This window comes from Schistocerca serialis, chromosome 10 (genome assembly GCF_023864345.2).
Source record: "Schistocerca serialis cubense isolate TAMUIC-IGC-003099 chromosome 10, iqSchSeri2.2, whole genome shotgun sequence".
In the NCBI taxonomy this organism is placed as follows: domain Eukaryota; kingdom Metazoa; phylum Arthropoda; class Insecta; order Orthoptera; family Acrididae; genus Schistocerca; species Schistocerca serialis.
The window spans coordinates 164,235,015-164,252,371 of NC_064647.1; the positions used below are offsets into that span (position 1 = coordinate 164,235,015).

Sequence of the window (17,357 nt, forward strand, 5' to 3'; positions counted from 1 at the left end):
ACGGATTGAGTGCCAAATAGGAGGAACAAAGTTAGAACAGGTGGACGGTTTCAAGTACTTAGGATGCATGTTCTCACAGGATGGCAACATAGTGAAAGAACTGGAAGCGAGGTGTAGCAAAGCTAATGCAGTGAGCGCTCAGCTACGATCTACTCTCTTCTGCAAGAAGGAAGTCAGTACCAAGACTAAGTTACCTGTGCACCGTTCAATCTTTCGACCAACTTTGTTGCATGGGAGCGAAAGCTGGGTGGATTCAGGTTACCTTATCAACAAGGTTGAGGTGACGGATATGAAAGTAGCTAGGATGATTGCAGGTACTAGTAGATGGGAACAATGGCAGGAGGGTGTCCACAATGAGGAAATCAAAGAAAAACTGGGAATGAACTCTATAGATGTAGCAGGCAGGGGGAACAGGCTTAGATGGTGGGGTCATGTTACACGCATGGAAGAAGGGAGAAGCAATGTTACCCAAGAGACTCATGGGTTCAGCAGTAGAGGGTAGGAGGAGTCGGGGCAGACCAAGGAGAAAGTACCTGGATTCGGTTAAGAATGATTTTGAATTAATAGGTTTAACATCAGAAGAGGCACCAATGTTAGCACTGAATAGGGGGTCATGGAGGAATTTTATAAGGGGGGCTATGCTCCAGACTGAACGCTGAAAGGCATAATCAGTCTTAAATGATGATGATGATGATGATGATGAAAATAGAGTAATGAAATTTCGGGAACACATTTGTATAGGTAACAATTTAAGTGATTAACATTGCTAGATCACAGGTAATATAAGCGCAAGATAAGCCATTATAACTGTGAAAGCAGGTGCATGAACAACAGGTGTAACTGCAAGAATGTTCAACGCAAGCAAGCAAACATGCATGCATTGTGTTGTATAGGTGCGGTTGTCAGTTTGTAGTATGGAGTTCCACGCCAGTTTTACACTTGGTCGTTCCATATAGGAACACTTTATGCTATTTGTGGGTAACACTGGAGTTGCTGCCCCATCATGTCTCGTTTGTGCTGGACTGGAGACAGATCTGGTGTTCGATCAGGACAAGGCACATGTCGACATTTTGTACAGCATGTTCGCTTACAAGAGCGGTATGTGGGCGAGCGTTGTATTGTTGGAAAACGCTCTCTGGAATGCTGTTCATTAATGACAGCGTGACAGGTCGAATCACCAGGCTGAGTACAAATTTGCAGTCAGGGTGCGTGGGATGACCCCGAGAGTGCTCCTGCTGTCATTTGAAATCGAACCCCAGACCGTAACTCCAGGTGTGTGTAAAGTGTGCCTAGCTTGCAGACAGTCTGGTTGAAAGTCCTCCATTGGCCTCCTCCTAACGAACGAATGGCCATCGCTGGCACCGAAAGAGAGAACCAGTTTTCATCGAAAAGCACAACAGACCTCCACCCTGCCCTCGAATGAGTACTCACTTGGCACCACTGAAGTCGCAAATGGTGGTGGTTCGGGGTCATTGGAAAGCACGCTACAGGCCGTGCGGGTAGGAGATGTCCTTCAAGTAACCGATCTGTAACGGTTTGTTGTCTCACTGTTGTGCCAACCAGCAGTTGCTGCTGCAGATGCAGTACGATGCGCCATAGCCATACTCCAAACACGATGGTCTTCCCTCTCGGTAGTGCCAAGTGGCTGTCCAGAGCATGGTCGTACATACTCGTGACCAGCGCTGCCAGTAATTATGTACAGTGGCTGAAGTATCGCAGAAAGAACGTCCAGCTTCTCGAATCGTCAGAGACTAGGGTATGGTCAGGAGTCCTCCATGGAAGAGTAGGTGGACCACTCTTATTCTCCACACACAAAAATGTCCCGACGAACAGGGTGAGCAGCAATTAACAGCTGTTTGCTGATGTACAGGAAGATGGCGAGTACGGGTGGCGGGTGCGAATAACCTCTAACTTCGTATTAACATTCCTCTCGAGGCACAGCAGCACCGACCGACCGCCGTGTCATCCTCTGCCGTTAGGCGTTACTGGAAGCGGATGTGGAGCGGCGTTTGGTCAGCACACCGCTTTCCCGACCGTTGTGAGCTTTCGTGACGAGAGCCGCTACTTCTCAGTCAAGCAGCTCTTAAACTGGCTGTTGCGTACATAGTTCTGTGTAGTCAGCGCGTATACAACTTTCCCACTAGAGCGCGCTCCGCTAAGCACAACAGCGCAGGCGCAGCGCTCGTCCGGCTCCGCACTACGAGATGGCGCTGCCTTAGAGATGGACCTAATTCTGCTTCCGCCGATCCGTGTATTAATATGTAACGCAGCCAATGAGATTACTGTTAAGATAGAACCTTTTCTCGTCACGGATCACACTTGCGCAGCGATACATGAACGCACGAGATATTATAACGAGTGTACAGACCTCCGATTAGTCAATCTGTACCAGTCTGCATTTGTCTGCACCAGTCTGTACCAGTCTATAGTCAAGTTTCAGTCTGTGCCTAATAAGGTTACCCATATTCCTGTACATAGCTATGAAGATAAATGAATAGACACTTTTGTCAAGTATCAAAGATATGTGAGAATAAGATTAACGTACCAAGACCAAAGGAACTTCAGATTGTCAATTGTAAACAGCATCCAGAATCAAGTTACGTAATGTCTATGCTTTTTATTATTTTAATAAATGTGTGTGAAAATTAATCAAGTTCTGTTTAAAGTTGGTCACCGTCAATCTGCTACTCTAAGCGTGCAAGTGGCATTTCTATCGTCTGACCTAACGGCAGAAGATAAACACGCCACGATAAGACCATGAGACATATTGCTGACACTCGCCTACTTCGTTAGAGCGACAAGTCAAATAATCTGATGGTGTGTGTACCGAAGGTCTTACAGTACGCACACCACACTGGCCTCACAGGCTGATTGCACACTGTTTGCCAACAGTGTTCGGCAGACCCCCACCAAAGTGGTAGCCAAGTCTGACAGCGCTAAGCTTCGGTGATCCAGTGGGATCCGATGTTACCACTGTGGCAACGCCATTCGACGCTAAGTGGTTAGACACAGGGAGTGCTTCTTCGTACAGCCGGGCAGCTGGATTTGGCATTTGCCGGGCTGTAGTGAGATGTGTCTGGGCTAGTGGTGGTCCGACCATAGAGCCTCCTGGAGCGTCGCTGTGCTGTGGAAAATGGTTTGGATCCACTTTTGCCTTGGACAGTAATTTATTTACTGACTAGTCAGGTGTTTTGGTATTGGGAAGATGGCTGATTATGTGGGTAATACCCATTTTCATGCTTTGCAATTCCTTATGCTTTTACTTGTGGCGCTGTTCGCTGTGTATTTTAGGAAGTGCCTTTTAAGCTGTGATATGAAGATATATGTTACCTTCATTTTTTTAAAAAAGGAAAACGAAATACAAAACGTTCCAGCTGATTTCCTAGCAAGTGTTATTTAAGATGCCTGTTTCTGGCGTAAGCTTGGTCTTGATAAGGAATGAGCTCTTTCTATGATGCTAAGACTGAAATGTGTCGAATTTTTTCATTTTGTTAATACTATAAGGCATATAGGCAGTCGTCTATCTAGCGCTCTGTCTGCGGGTGGAACAGCAAAGGAAACGAGTACTAGTGGTACAAGATACCTTCCGCCATTCACCGTAGGGTGGTTGGCAGGCTATGTATGTAGATGTAAATGTAGATGTAGATGTATAGAGTAGAATGTGCTGTCCTCTGCAGCAGGTGTGTGTGTGTGTGTGTGTGTGTGTGTGTGTGTGTGTGTGTGTGTGTGTGTGTGTGTGTGTGTGTGTAATGTAACACTGATGAGTGCTGTGAAATAAAGCTTTACATGTAGTTTACTGTGTTTAAATCGTCTTAAACAGTAGAAAGTAGAGAGAAAATGTTACTTACCACAGTTTTGCCAAATGGCACCAGTGCAACGTTGATACGATCTGGAGCCTGTCTGTAAGCCGGAAGCAGCTGGTTTATGAAGAATCCTTTGCACGGTAGGCTCAGCGTTTCATAGTAGACGCCAACTGTGGCTGTGTTATCAGCAAATATCTGTAACATAATATCTTCCGTAACGACTGGCAGTAAACATACATGATGGAAAAGAGCCACCGTTGTACAACAACCGAGTTTGAAAACTGCTGCGGAAGCAAAGGGAACTTCATAGCAAACATAAACATAGCCAAAGCATTGCAGAAAAACAAAAATTACGCGAAGCGAAATGTAGTGTGAGGAGGGCTATGCGAGAGCCGTTCAATGAATTCGAAAGTAAAGAAGCTCTATGTACTGGCTTGGCAGAAAATCCTAAGAAATTCTGGTCTTATGTCAAAGCGGTAGGTGGGTCAAAACAAAATGTCCAGACACTCTGTGACCAAAATGGTACTAAAACAGAGGATGACAGACTAAAGGCCGAAATATTAAAGGTCTTTTTCCAAAGCTGTTTCACAGAGGAAGACTGCACTGTAGTTCCTTCTCTAGACTGTCGCACAGATGACAAAATGGTAGATATCGAAATAGACGACAGTGGGATAGAGAAACAATTAAAATCGCTCAAAAGAGGAAAGGCCGCTGGACCTGATGGGATACCAGTTCTATTTTACACAGAGTACGCGAAGGAACTTGCCCCCCTTCTTGCAGCGGTGTACCGTAGGTCTCTAGAAGAGCGTAGCGTTCCAAAGGATTGGAAAAGGGCACAGGTCATCCCCGTTTTCAAGAAGGGACGTCGAACAGATGTGCAGAACTATAGACCTATATCTCTAACGTCGATCAGTTGTAGAATTTTGGAACACGTATTATGTTAGAGTATAATGACTTTCCTGGACACTAGAAATCTACTCTGTAGGAATCAGCATGGGTTTCGAAAAAGACGGTCGTGTGAAACCCAGCTCGCGCTATTCGTCCATGAGACTCAGAGGGCCATAGACAGGGGTTCACAGGTAGATGCCGTGTTTGTTGACTTCCGCAAGGCGTTCGATACAGTTCCCCACTGTCGTTTAATGAACAAAGTAAGAGCATATGGACTATCAGACCAATTCTGTGACTGGATTGAGGAGTTCCTAGATAACAGAACGCAGCATGTCATTCTCAATGGAGAGAAGTCTTCCGAAGTAAGAGTGATTTCAGGTGTGCCACAGGGGAGTGTCATGGGACCGTTGCTGTTCACAATATACATAAATGACCTGGGTGATGACATCAGAAGTTCATTGAGGCTTTTTGCAAATGATGCTGTGATGTATCGAGAGGTTGTAACAATGGAAAATTGTACTGAAATGCAGGAGGATCTGCAGCGAATTGACGCATGGTGCAGGGAATGGCAATTGAATCTCAATGTAGACAAGTGTAATGTGCTGCGAATACATAGAAAGATAGATCCCTTATCATTTAGCTACAAAATAGCAGGTCAGCAACTGGAAGCAGTTAATTCCATAAATTATCTGGGAGTACGCATTAGGAGTGATTTAAAATGGAATGATCATATAAAGTTGATCGTCAGAAAAAGCACATGCCAGACTGAGAGTCATTGGAAGAATCCTAAGGAAATGCAATCCGAAAACAAAGGAAGTAGGTTACGGTACGCTTGTTCGCCCACTGCTTGAATACTGCTCAATGGTGTGGGATCCGTACCAGATAGGGTTGATAGAAGACATAGAGAAGATCCAACGGAGAGCTCCGCACTTCATTACAGGATCATTTAGTAATCGCGAAAGCGTTACGGAGATGATAGATAAACTCCAGTGGAAGACTCTGCAGGAGAGACGCTCAGTAGCTCTGTACGGGCTTTTGTTGAAGTTTCGAGAACATACCTTCACCGAAGAGTCCAGCAGTATATTGCTCCCTCCTACGTAAATCTCGTGAAGAGACCATGAGGATAAAATCAGAGAGATCAGAGCCCACACAGAAGCATACAGACAATCCTTCTTTCCACGAACAATACGAGACTGGAATAGAAGGGAGAACCGATAGAGGTACTCAGGGTACCCTCCGCCACACACCGTGAGGTGGCTTACGGAGTATGGATGTAGATGTAGATGTAGATGATGAAGGTGCCTTACACGATAAAACGCACTGAAGACGGACAAAGGCAAGGGTCTGGTTGTGAATTCCATGGCGTAGGTAAAAGCCGTGTACGGCAGTCGCTTAGTGAACAAAATAAGAATGTCGGCCAGATTTGTGATGGATTCAGCACTTATTAGCGGATACAACTTTGCACGGCGCTCTAAACGGAGCAAAATTATTAGATGTGGAAGTACCCTAAGGGAGCCCACCCGGCTAGCCATGCGGTCTATTGCGCTGCTTCCCGAGCGGGAGGGCATGCCGGTCCCCGGTACGAATCCGCCCGGCGGATTTGTGTCGAGGTCCGGCGTGCCAGCCAGCCTGTGGATTGTTTTTAAGGCGGTTTTCCATCTGCGGCGAATGCGGGCTGGTTCTCGTTATTCCGCCGCAGTTAAACTATGTCGGCGATTGTTGCGCAAACACTCTCTCCACGTATGCGCACACCATAGGTACACTACCAAGCAAACATTTGGGGCTACACTCGTCTGGTATGAAACGTTCCCGGGAATGGGGTGTCCAATGGGGGCCGAAGGCGGAACCACACAATAACCCTCGGTTTGGTGAAGGGCGGCAGTAGGGTGGGTGGACTGTTGTGGGGTTGTGGACCACTGCGGGTTATGGTGGGACGGAGCCTCTCCATTGTTTCTAGATCCCTGTTCAACAGACACAATACACACAAATGTTCAAATGTGTGTGAAATTTTATGGGACTTAACTGCTAAGGTCATCAGTCCCTAAGCTTACACACTACTTAACCTATATTCTCCTAAGGACAAACACACACACCCATGCCCGAGGGAGGACACGAACCTCCGCCGGGACCAGCCACACAGTCCATGACTGCAGCGCTTTAGACCGCTCGGCTAATCCCGCGTGGCACAGTACACACACAAGCACAACACACACACACACACACACACACACACACACACACACACACACACAAAGGGAGTGTTGATGAGAGGCTTATATTTTTCGTCATATTACATGCCGGGTGTGTCACCGAAGACACGGCACCCAATTTACAGGGCAGTGCACTTAAAAGCGGTCCTCCTCGCATTTGAATGTGAATGCAGCATTTCGACTTTGCAACAGAGCAAAGAGCTACAACAATGGACAGTGTTATGCAATAATCAACTGATACTATTCTTCTGTCAGCATTTCAGCTTTTTCATTAGCGACATTAGGTATGAGACGCGAATGCAGCATTTCGAATTCTGAAACAGAGCAAAGAGCTACAACAATGGACTGTTTTATGCAATAATCGACTGTTACTATTCTTCTCTCAGCATTTCAGCTTTTTCATTAGCGGCACTGGAAATTCCTCTTTGCGGTCTGCAAAATGACTTTCTCGATAGAATGAAGAACTATGGAAGCATGTGCGAAAACAAATTCGGTTAAGGAAACTCGCGAAATTTTCATGGTATGCTATCCGGATGAAGGACCACCAGCAAAGAAAGCAATACAGAGTCTGTGTAAAAACTGGTGCACCTACAGATCTGTGCAAAATGTAAAACGACAAAGAATTCCTTCAGTTTGCACACCAGAAGTTATTGCCGATATTCGCAGAAGAATTGTTCAGAGTTCAAAGAAGTCGACACGTAAATTGGCCCAACTTACGCATGTAACTAGGATCGTTTGCCAGCAGATGTTGAAAAGTCTTAATCTGAAGCCAGCTCCTGTGACGCTTGTGCAGCAGTTACGGGAGGACGAGTCAGAAAAGTGTAGATTACTGCACGTGGCTTTTGAACAACATCAACGGTGGTTTGTCAGACCCTTTCTATTACATCATCAGTGTCCGCTCCGATAGCCAAGTGGTCAGCGTGACGGATTGCTATCCTACGGGTCCGGGCCCGATTCCCGGCTGGGTCAGGGATTTTCTCCACTCAGGGACTGAGTGTTGTGCTGTCTTCATCATTTCATCCCCATCCTGCTCTCCCGTCGCCCAATGTGGCGTCGAATGTAGTAAGACCTGCGCCAAGGCGGCTGGACCTGCCCCAAAAGGGGCCTCCCGGCCAGTGACGCCAAACGCTCATTTCATTTCATTACATCAGTGACAAATCTTGGTTTCATCTTTCCAGTGATGTGAATTCACAGGACACGAGGTACTGACCAACAGAGAGCCGTAACATTGTGTGTCAGCAACCTCTCCAAAATGGTTCAAATGGCTCTGAGCAGGATTCGAACCTGCGAACGTAGCTGTTGTGTACATAGATCCGTGTAGTCAGCGGGTACACAACTTTCCCACTAGAGCGCGCCCCGCTAAGCACCACAGCGCAGGCGCAGCACTCGTCTGTCTCTGCACTACGAGATGGCGCTGCCATAGAGTTGTACCGAATTCTGCTTCCACCGATCTGCGTATTAACATGTAATGCAGCCAATGAGATTGCTGCTAACGTAGAACCTTTTCTCCTCGCGGATCACACTCGCACAGTGATATATGAACGTGCGAGGTATTATAACGAGTGTACAGACCACCGATTAGTGAGTCTGCATTTGTCTGTACCAGTCTGCATTAGTCTGTACCAGTCTGTACAAGTTCTACATTTGTCTGTACCAGTCTATAGTCAAGTTTCAATTTGCGCCTAATAAGATTACCATATTCCTGCACATAGCCATGGAGATAAATGTATAGACACTTTAGTCAAGTATCAGAGATATATGTGAGAATAAGATTAACGTACCAAGACCAAAGGAACTTGAGATTGTCCATTGTAAACAGCATCCAGAATCAAGTTACGTAATATCTATGCCTTTTTATTATTTTAATAAACGTGTGTGAAAATTAATCAAGTTCTGTTTAAGGTTGGTTACCGTCAATCTGCTACTCTAAGCTGCAAGTGGCATTCCTATCGTCTGACCTAACGGCGGAAGATAAACACGCGACGATAAGACCACGAGACATATTGCTGACATTCGCCTACTTCGTTAGAGCAACAAGTCAAGTAATCTGCTGGTGTGTGTACCGAAGGTCTTACAGTACGCACACCACAGTAGCGGTCGCGCGGTCCCACACTGAAGCGCCTAGAACCGCTCGGCAACACAGGCCGGCGCAACCACCCCATTATGAAAAAATTACCGTTTGGCGCGCCGTAACATGAACGCGCATCATCTCATTCTTTGCTTGAGGTGTTCTCCGCTACTAACGATCATTTTATACGAGCACAGTAGCTGCGAGGAGTGGCCGCGCGGTTTGAGGCGCTTTGTCACGGATTGCACAGCACCTCCCGCCGGAGGTTCGAGTGCTCCCTGGGGCATGGGTGTGTGTGTTGCTCTCAGCGTAAGTTAGTTTAAGTAATGTGTAAGTGCAGGGACCGATGACCTCAGCAGCTTGGTCCCTTAGGAATTTAGACACATTTGAACATTTTGGCGAGCGTAGTGCAGTTTCTGATTCGTGATTGGACGAGAACAGTGGACGCTATACACTATGGAAAGCTATAATGTACATGTATCACAAAGAATCGAAGTTTTAAGGAAGTAGTTTTTCATTTCATAGTTTTTCACCGTAGTTTAGCGTAGAGAAACCTGCAAGGAGAACGTATGTCATGCGCTGGAAATACGTTTCTTACAAGGAGATAGTAATAGCGTTGCATTCCATACGAGTAATAGGTCGGATACCGCAACGGTCTGACGTTATAGCTTGTTTTAAATGCAGAACCTTATAGCCTTAGGAGTGCATGTGTTTATGTTCTCTCTTACTAATACCTTCTCGACAATGAGCCCATACACTAGAATAATACTTTGGAATTGATGCCGCAGATGATTTACGTAAAAGGCTGCAAACTCCGTTCGTATGGAGCTCCACCATGCATAAAGAATATCCGTTTCTTGTTCTTAACCGTCTCTTATATCATCACAATAGTTTCACATCTACTGCACACCGAAAACGCGTGCTAATCTCCTCAATTTCGCGCATCTGGAGAAATCTTGTGCTCTTGGATGGGTACTGGACAGCAGTTACGTACTCGATTCGCTGTGTTCCTTTACGAAACGTGGAATGTAGAGGTCTTCTTCTGGTCAGCTGCACATTAAATTGGTGACGATGGCCGGTTGGAGTGGCAGAGCGGTTCTAGGCGTTACAGTCTGAAACCGCGCGACCGCTACGGTCGCAGGTTCGAATCCTGCCTCGGGCAAAAATGGTTGTGATGTCCTTAGGTTAGTTAGGTTTAAGTAGTTCTAAGTTCTAGGGGACTGATGATCTTAGATGTTAAGTCCCATAGTGCTCACAGCCATTTGAAGAACCATTACCCAGCGCAGATTTTTGCCAAGAGCAAGATTTATATGTTGTAGTTTCGTTTTCGAAATGTGGAGCTAGAGTGCGCCCAGGTAATTACTACTCCTCACATATTCCATGCAATGCCGAATGTGAATGTAAAACGTCAGTTTTTCCCAGTAGAAACAAGATTGTATTTAAAGCGGAATTTTATGTGGTCATGCAACAGAGCGGTTCCAAATTGTTCTGTTGTCACACGTGTTCTATCGATACTTATTAACGTTGACCGTAAAGTACGCAGAACATCTGCAACTCCAGCGGTCCAGTCCTCGGCCAGTTTGGTCGTTTCGCACGCCACCCTGGCCCGCACTGAGTGTCGCTGGCAGATGGCGGCGCCGGTCAGTCGGTCGTGGAGTAACGGCTACTCTCCTCGTTTTACTGTCACTGTTAATGCATGTCACCAAACCGAATATCGCATTAGAGTAATTTTGGGCCGCCCTATCGAGTGAGCACGTAAAATTCTGCTTTAAGAAATGATTTCTGTTTATACTGGGAGACAGACCAAAGTTTGGTGCAGCATGAAAAACATGATGAGCAGTACTTGTTTGGGCTGACTCCTGCTAGACATTGCGAAAAACGCCAACATAACTGTTGTAAGGTGTCAGGCAAATCCAACACCTTCCATGAAAACCCTGACATGATAGAAAATCCGGCAGTATGTCACATAGCTCCGAATAAATCCTGACATTAAATTAACCAAAGTAATACGATCAACGAGTGAGCAAATGGAATACCACAGACTAACACAAGAACGCCTAAATGCATGTCTTCCGAGGGAAGAAACGAGAACAGAAGCCAAGAGCAGAACCGTGTTAAGCTAGAAGGCCCTATGATAAGGGACGGACACCCACATCGCGGCTGACCGCCAGGACCACCCCCAGCCCATGTTAAAAGATAGAGCCCTCCAGAAGAACAGTATAGATCTTACTATAACACTAAAAGGGCTACACTAGCTGAAAGTTTTAGCGTGAGACTATACGCGTCTCTGTTACGTTGCAAACATTAAAAACATTGCCCCACCTCAAAAAGTATAATGTTTCTCATTGGATGGACAGAACCTTTGTAGGCGGAGCTTAAGGTTAACATTGAGACCCTGATTGGTCAGTTGAAAACACAGACAGATAGCTTTTCTTAAACCAACTTCAGTAAATTGTAGTAAGGAGAAGTTAGAGAGAGTTGCTTCCGAGACGGCGAGGTGTGTGGAGCTGCGCCGCCCGCCGCACCCTGACGCTGCCTAACCAACGACAAGGTAATGAACACACGCGATGCCGCATAAGAGTCATAAGGCTTCACTCAGAACTGCAGAAGTCTCACATCCCCTTTTTGCGTAATACTAGTGTCGATCGTCAATTAAAGCTCATGGTATTCACATTTGCTACTAGAAGTTAAAATCTGAAACCCGATGATTTTTCTGTTATATAATTATTGAGAAGCCACATCAGCCACTGTAATTTACGACAAGTTAAATAAGTAATTAAAGATAATTGAGGGTCACTGTAGACCGTTTTGATAGTTTTCTCTTTTATGAAACTTAACTTAAACATAGATTATAGATGTGATATGGCATAGGTCATCCTTCGATCCATTGTAGAACTTGGAAACCCATTCAGGGAATATTCGTTCACATTTTTGTTGAATGCAGTTGGTTTTTATCATCCTGTATTAAAATATTTCCTTTTATCAATAGTGCAATTTATAAACAATGTTTTGTGAGTAGAATAAAATTTCCAATGGTAAACTTAACTGCTTTTTCGACGTTATTTTACCAGCGAACTAAAAATAGGAAAGCCTTGAACCCGTTCCACTAAATTTAGTTAGTATTAAGATTCTTTTACAGGGAGTGCAGTGGAGCTGACGCTGAAATCATTAAGTATTTGATTATATCATCGCTAGTCTCACTGAACTCTTCTGAACTCTACATGTCATGTGTGGTCTGGCGTCTCCTTACCAGCAACAGGTCCCATGTTCAAACTAGTCAATTCCCTAAAAAACACGCTCAGAGCGTCGTTGCGCGAAAGTAGTAGGGAGACGTGACTTAGAACAAACAGACACCACGGAGAATGTTAGACTGCTCGTAGGAGTCTGTGCTGGAAAATGATCTTCGACCAAAATAGACCATACTGTAAAGCAGATCAAATTGTTACGTAATGCGATTTCTTCATATTCTTGAATCATTTTTAATAAACAAAACATTTTGTCAATTTCAGTTATTAATTGTATGAAAATGCAAGTCGTTAAAACAAATTAAAATTTCTTACCAAAATGTGTAAGATCAAATAGAAAAAATTCTTTTTTTATTTCTTTATGTAGTTCATTTTCATGCGATTAGTGAGTGGAAACAAAAACATTTTACTTTCATTTCGACAAAAATGTTCAAATGTGTGTGAATTTCTAAGGGACCAAACTGCTGAGGTCATTAGTCCCTAGACTTACACATTACTTAAACTAACTTATGCTATGAACAACACACACACACACACACACACACACACACCCAGGCCCAGTGGAGGACTCGAACCTCCGGCGGGAGGGGCTATGTAAACCGTGACACGGCGCCTCAAACCACGCGGCAACTCCGTGCGGCTTCATTTAGACAATTATGACACAATATCTTTGGTTGAAATTTCTATTTTATAGTAAACTAGCTTACCACCCGCTGCTTTGCTTATGTAGACTGTATGGTCTCAACATTTTTTTTTTTTATTTAATGGAACTATGTTTTTCACAAAACGCAACATCACCTAAACTTTCCACGCTAATTAAGGCCATAGAAGCAGAGTCTTTTCCGGATGTACTTCTGACCAAAAAGCGGTTCTGGTAGCTGGAGCCGGAGCTCCTTGTTAAACTTGCCTTATGAGTTTTCGTGGTGGCAGTTGCATAGAAAGTCTCATCCCCTAACATACGTTTTCTTACAAGTCACAAACCGATTTTCATAAATTTAAATTAAAAGAAAATTATTTATATTACGAAATACTTTCATAAAAATTTCATTCCCTATATCACTGTGTCGGCAACGGCCTTGCCGCAGTGGATACACCAAATCCCGTGAGATCACCGAAGTTAAGCGCTGTCGGGCGTGGCTGGCACTTGGATGGGTGACCATCCAGCCGCCATGTGCTGTTGCCATTTGTCGGGTTGCACTCAGCCTCGTGATGCCAATTGAGGAGCTACTCGACGGAATAGTAGCGGCTCCGGTCAAAGAAAACCATCATAACGACCGGGAGAGGGTTGTGCTGACCCGCGCCCCTCCTATCCGCATCCTCCACTGCGGATGACACGGCGGTCGGATGGTCCCGATGGGCCACTTGTGCCCTGAAGACGGAGTGCATACATCCCTGTGTCAGAGGTTGTATTTCCAAAAAAAAAAAAAAAAAACTCTGAAACACATATATTTTTATTTGCAACTGACAAGCGCAATACAAATTTTCACAGCTTTAGCTTTGAAAATGTTTTCATAGTGACACGCTATATTCCTATAAAAGCTTAGGGGCTGAACTTCGAAACAGACAGAAACACTTATTTTTGAGTTCTAACTTACAAGTCAAACTCCAATTTTCATTGATTTAAATTGCTCTAGTACTTCTTTAATAATGATTTATTTTCAAGAAAGCTTTCATTCACTGTTTGAGCTCCATACGACATCCGCCCAGTTAGCTGGGTGGTCAGCGCAACGGACTGTCATACCAAGGGGCCTGGTTTCGATTCCCGCCTGGGTCGGAGATTTTGTCCGCTCAGGGACTGGGTGTTGTGTTGTTTCTATCATCGTCATCTAATCCCCATCGACGCGCAAATCGCCGAACCGGCGTCAACTCAAAAGACTTGCACCAGGCGACCTGTTTACCCCAGGGGAGGCCCTAGTCACACGACGGTTCCATTTACCTCCATAGGAGTTAAATTTCCACAATTGCTAAAACACGTATTTCTTTATTTCTGATCAAGAAACCATTTGCCAATTTTGGTTGCTGGATACTTAGCAGTGATAGGAAATCTTTTAATCTTCAATTCCGACTTCTCCGTACTTTCATTTTACTTCCTTTTTTTCACTACTGGCCATTAAAATTGCTACACCACATAGTTGTCGTGCTACAGATGCGAAATTTAACCGACAGGAAGAAGATGATGTGATATGCAAATGATAAGCTTTTCAGAGCATTCACACAAGGTTGGATCCGGTGGCGACACCTACAACGTGCTGACATGAGGAAAGTTTCCAACCGATTTCTCATACACAAACAGCAGTTGACCGACGTTGCCTAGTGAAACGTTGTTGTGATGCCTGGTGTAAGGAGGACAAATGCGTACCATTAAGTTTCCGACTTTGATAAAGGTCGGATTGTAGCCTATCGTGATTGTAGTTTATCGTATCGCGACATTGCTGTTCGCGTTGGTCGAGATCCAATGACTGTTAGCAGAATATGGAATCGGTGGGTTCAGGAGAGTAATTCGGAACGCCGTGCTGGATGAACTGTGGTATCGTGTTGAAGATGCATGGGCAGCTGTACCTGTACACGCCATCCGAGCTCTGTTTGACTCAATGCCCAGGCGTATCAAGGCCGTTATTACGGCCAGAGGTGGTTGTTCTGGGTACTGATTTCTCAGGATCTACGCACCCAAATTGTGTGAAAATCTTAACACATGTCAGTTCTAGTATAATATTTTTGTCCAGTGAATACCCCTTTATCATCTACATTTCTTCTTGGTGGTGCAATTTTAATGGCCAGTAGTGTATTTATTCATTTTAGATCTGCTGCATACTGTATTAGAAAATAGATGTATGGGCACTAATCTAATTCTATAGGAAGTAAATTTGATTATGCGAATCCATGAGGACCCGTTTGTTAGGCATCAAGTATCTTGTAAATTTTTTTTTTCATTGTCTTGATAAAATTGTATGGAGAAACAAGCGCTCATCACTCTTACAGTGATCCTCGAATTTCCTGCTAAGGAACGAAGGAAGACATTGGGAGGTACTTACTTGTGCGTGAAACAAGATGGCGAGACAGAACGCAGAGAGAACACCCCGTGGCAGAAACATCTTGGCGGTGTGGCGGCGGTGACAGTCCAGGGAACGGCAGCTCTGTCCATTTATACGCTGCCCGCCGGCTGGTGTGCATCGGAAAGGAAACAAAACGTCACCGACGGGTGTTGCGTAGATACGCGGGTGCAGACCATGACCCGCGATTCGCAGCTGCGACGAGGTGACTCAGTGTCAAGCAGGAAAACCTGTAATCTCTCGCGAGGCGATAACACACCCCGCTACTGAGGTCAGCAGACTTATTTCATTGCGGAGCGGATAACTGGCAGACTCACGCGATCAAAGACCGCACCGTCCTTTAGGCAAGCCAGAACGGAAGCTCGCAAAAACCACAGAATAACACTCGATCGTAAAAAGAGACTGGTCTGTGTTTCTGCCACGGGTGACATCTTAACAGAGAGAAACAAAGTAACAAGATATGAGTACCAGACGAGGAAAATTATGCGTTACTCAATGACGTCAGTGTATCATTACATTTTCCAATCAACGGTGCAAAAAACCCTCTCCTTAAAATTAAACCAATAAACAGCGCTCGGTCGCAAAATTATTTGACCTAGGTTTCGGCCACTTCTAAGAGTGCCTTCATCAGAAATAAAACATTGAAACTGGCCTATAACATGAGCGCAAAGTTTTAGGGAAACATGTCTTTATAAGTTTAAGTACTGACTAGTAGTATAAAAAGAAAAGGCACAGTACTTACATGTCACGTATAAAGTAAATATCAAGCGATAAAGCTTTAGTCACAGAATTCTAAAATAGAAAACACAGAAGGCAACCCACTGTAAGCTGCTCACACCTATCGAGCTGCAGTAGCATCAGACTTAGGCGCCAAAAGTGCCATCTAGTGGCCGCAAATACAAACAGGCTTCGTAACATTCGAAATATAGACAGGCGAATATTGTGATGAACATTATTTAATATATGAAGTAAGAGGCAATATTTTATCTGTCAGCAGCAGACGTGGTAACAATTTGTCTACATAAGAGCTTAGAAGTACAGTTTAAAGCCTGAAAACGCCATAAGAATTACAAAGGGATCTGAATAACTCAGCGAGTAGAAATAACGATGTAATATGGAATGTAGATAATATAAACCATTTAATGAACAAGAAATTATAAATCGACTTAGAAAAAATATTTCGGTAACTGCACGAAGGAACACGAAATCAAATATCAAGCAACGGCTTTATACCGTTGAAGAAGCTTCTATTACGTAGCTGTAGCTGCTCATTAAGAAGGTGGCCATTTCGAGAAAGATGTTTAAAAACTTTATAATTCTTCGAGAACATTTAATCTACGCCTTTCTTCTCAGTGTGCAGAATGCTTAGGCGAGTGACCTGTAATCAGAAGGTGGTCAGCAAAAGACTAATTCTGAGTGCTAGTACCATTTTTTCTTTAAAGATATTTGTATCTGACTGTAAAAGCACGTCTTGTTTGTCCTACGTAGTAAGAAGAGCAGGTGTCGCAAAGAATTTTATAGACACCAGAGTCTTTCAAAGGGGAACGGGTCAATTTTAAATTATGAACACATTTTTTTCAAACTATTATTGGTTGAAAAGGCAACATTACAGTTGTATTTATTACGAAGAAGGCGTTGTATCTGACAGAAGATGGACCCCAAGAAAGGAATAGAGAACTTCTTCTTTAGACTGGACTCAATGATAGAGGTGCCGAGTGTAGTAACTCTTTTAACAGTTTTCTTTTTAAGAATGCTATTCACTATGGCAGGTTCGTATTCGTTATTAACTCCTATCGTTTTGATTAAATTAATTCCTTCCTCGAATTTTTCTTTCGACAATAGAACAGAAGCAGCTCCGTGAATAGCCGGGTCAAAGAAAGCGTTCTTATGAGATTGTGGGTGCATAGAAGACGCAGGTACGATCCGATCGGTTTATGTTTCTTTACGAAAAATATTAACTGAGATTTTATTTTCTTTTACCGTAAGCGTAAAGTCAAGAAAATTCAATTGAAGGGCCTCGTTTTCGAATTCGCTGGTGAAGGATGTTTTCTCATTCAAGTTCTTTGAAGAGATTGAAAATACGGTTAATGCCA

General features: G+C 44.2%; 1 protein-coding gene across 2 annotated transcripts in view; it reads right to left on the reverse strand.

Annotated features, from left to right (window-relative positions):
- LOC126425077 (gamma-interferon-inducible lysosomal thiol reductase-like) overlaps positions 1-15,404 on the reverse strand; it is a 362,141-nt gene extending 346,737 nt beyond the window's left edge. The window contains exons 1-2 of one of the 2 annotated variants that reach the window (XM_050087989.1): positions 15,247-15,404; positions 3,849-3,998 (exon numbers count right to left, since the gene is read on the reverse strand). In XM_050087989.1, coding sequence (XP_049943946.1) covers positions 3,849-3,998; positions 15,247-15,306 — 210 coding nt within the window. In that variant the 5' untranslated portion in view covers positions 15,307-15,404. The remainder of the gene's footprint in view (positions 1-3,848; positions 3,999-15,246) is intronic. The other variant, XM_050087990.1, reaches the window with a different exon arrangement.
- Positions 15,405-17,357: the final 1,953 nt, after the last annotated feature.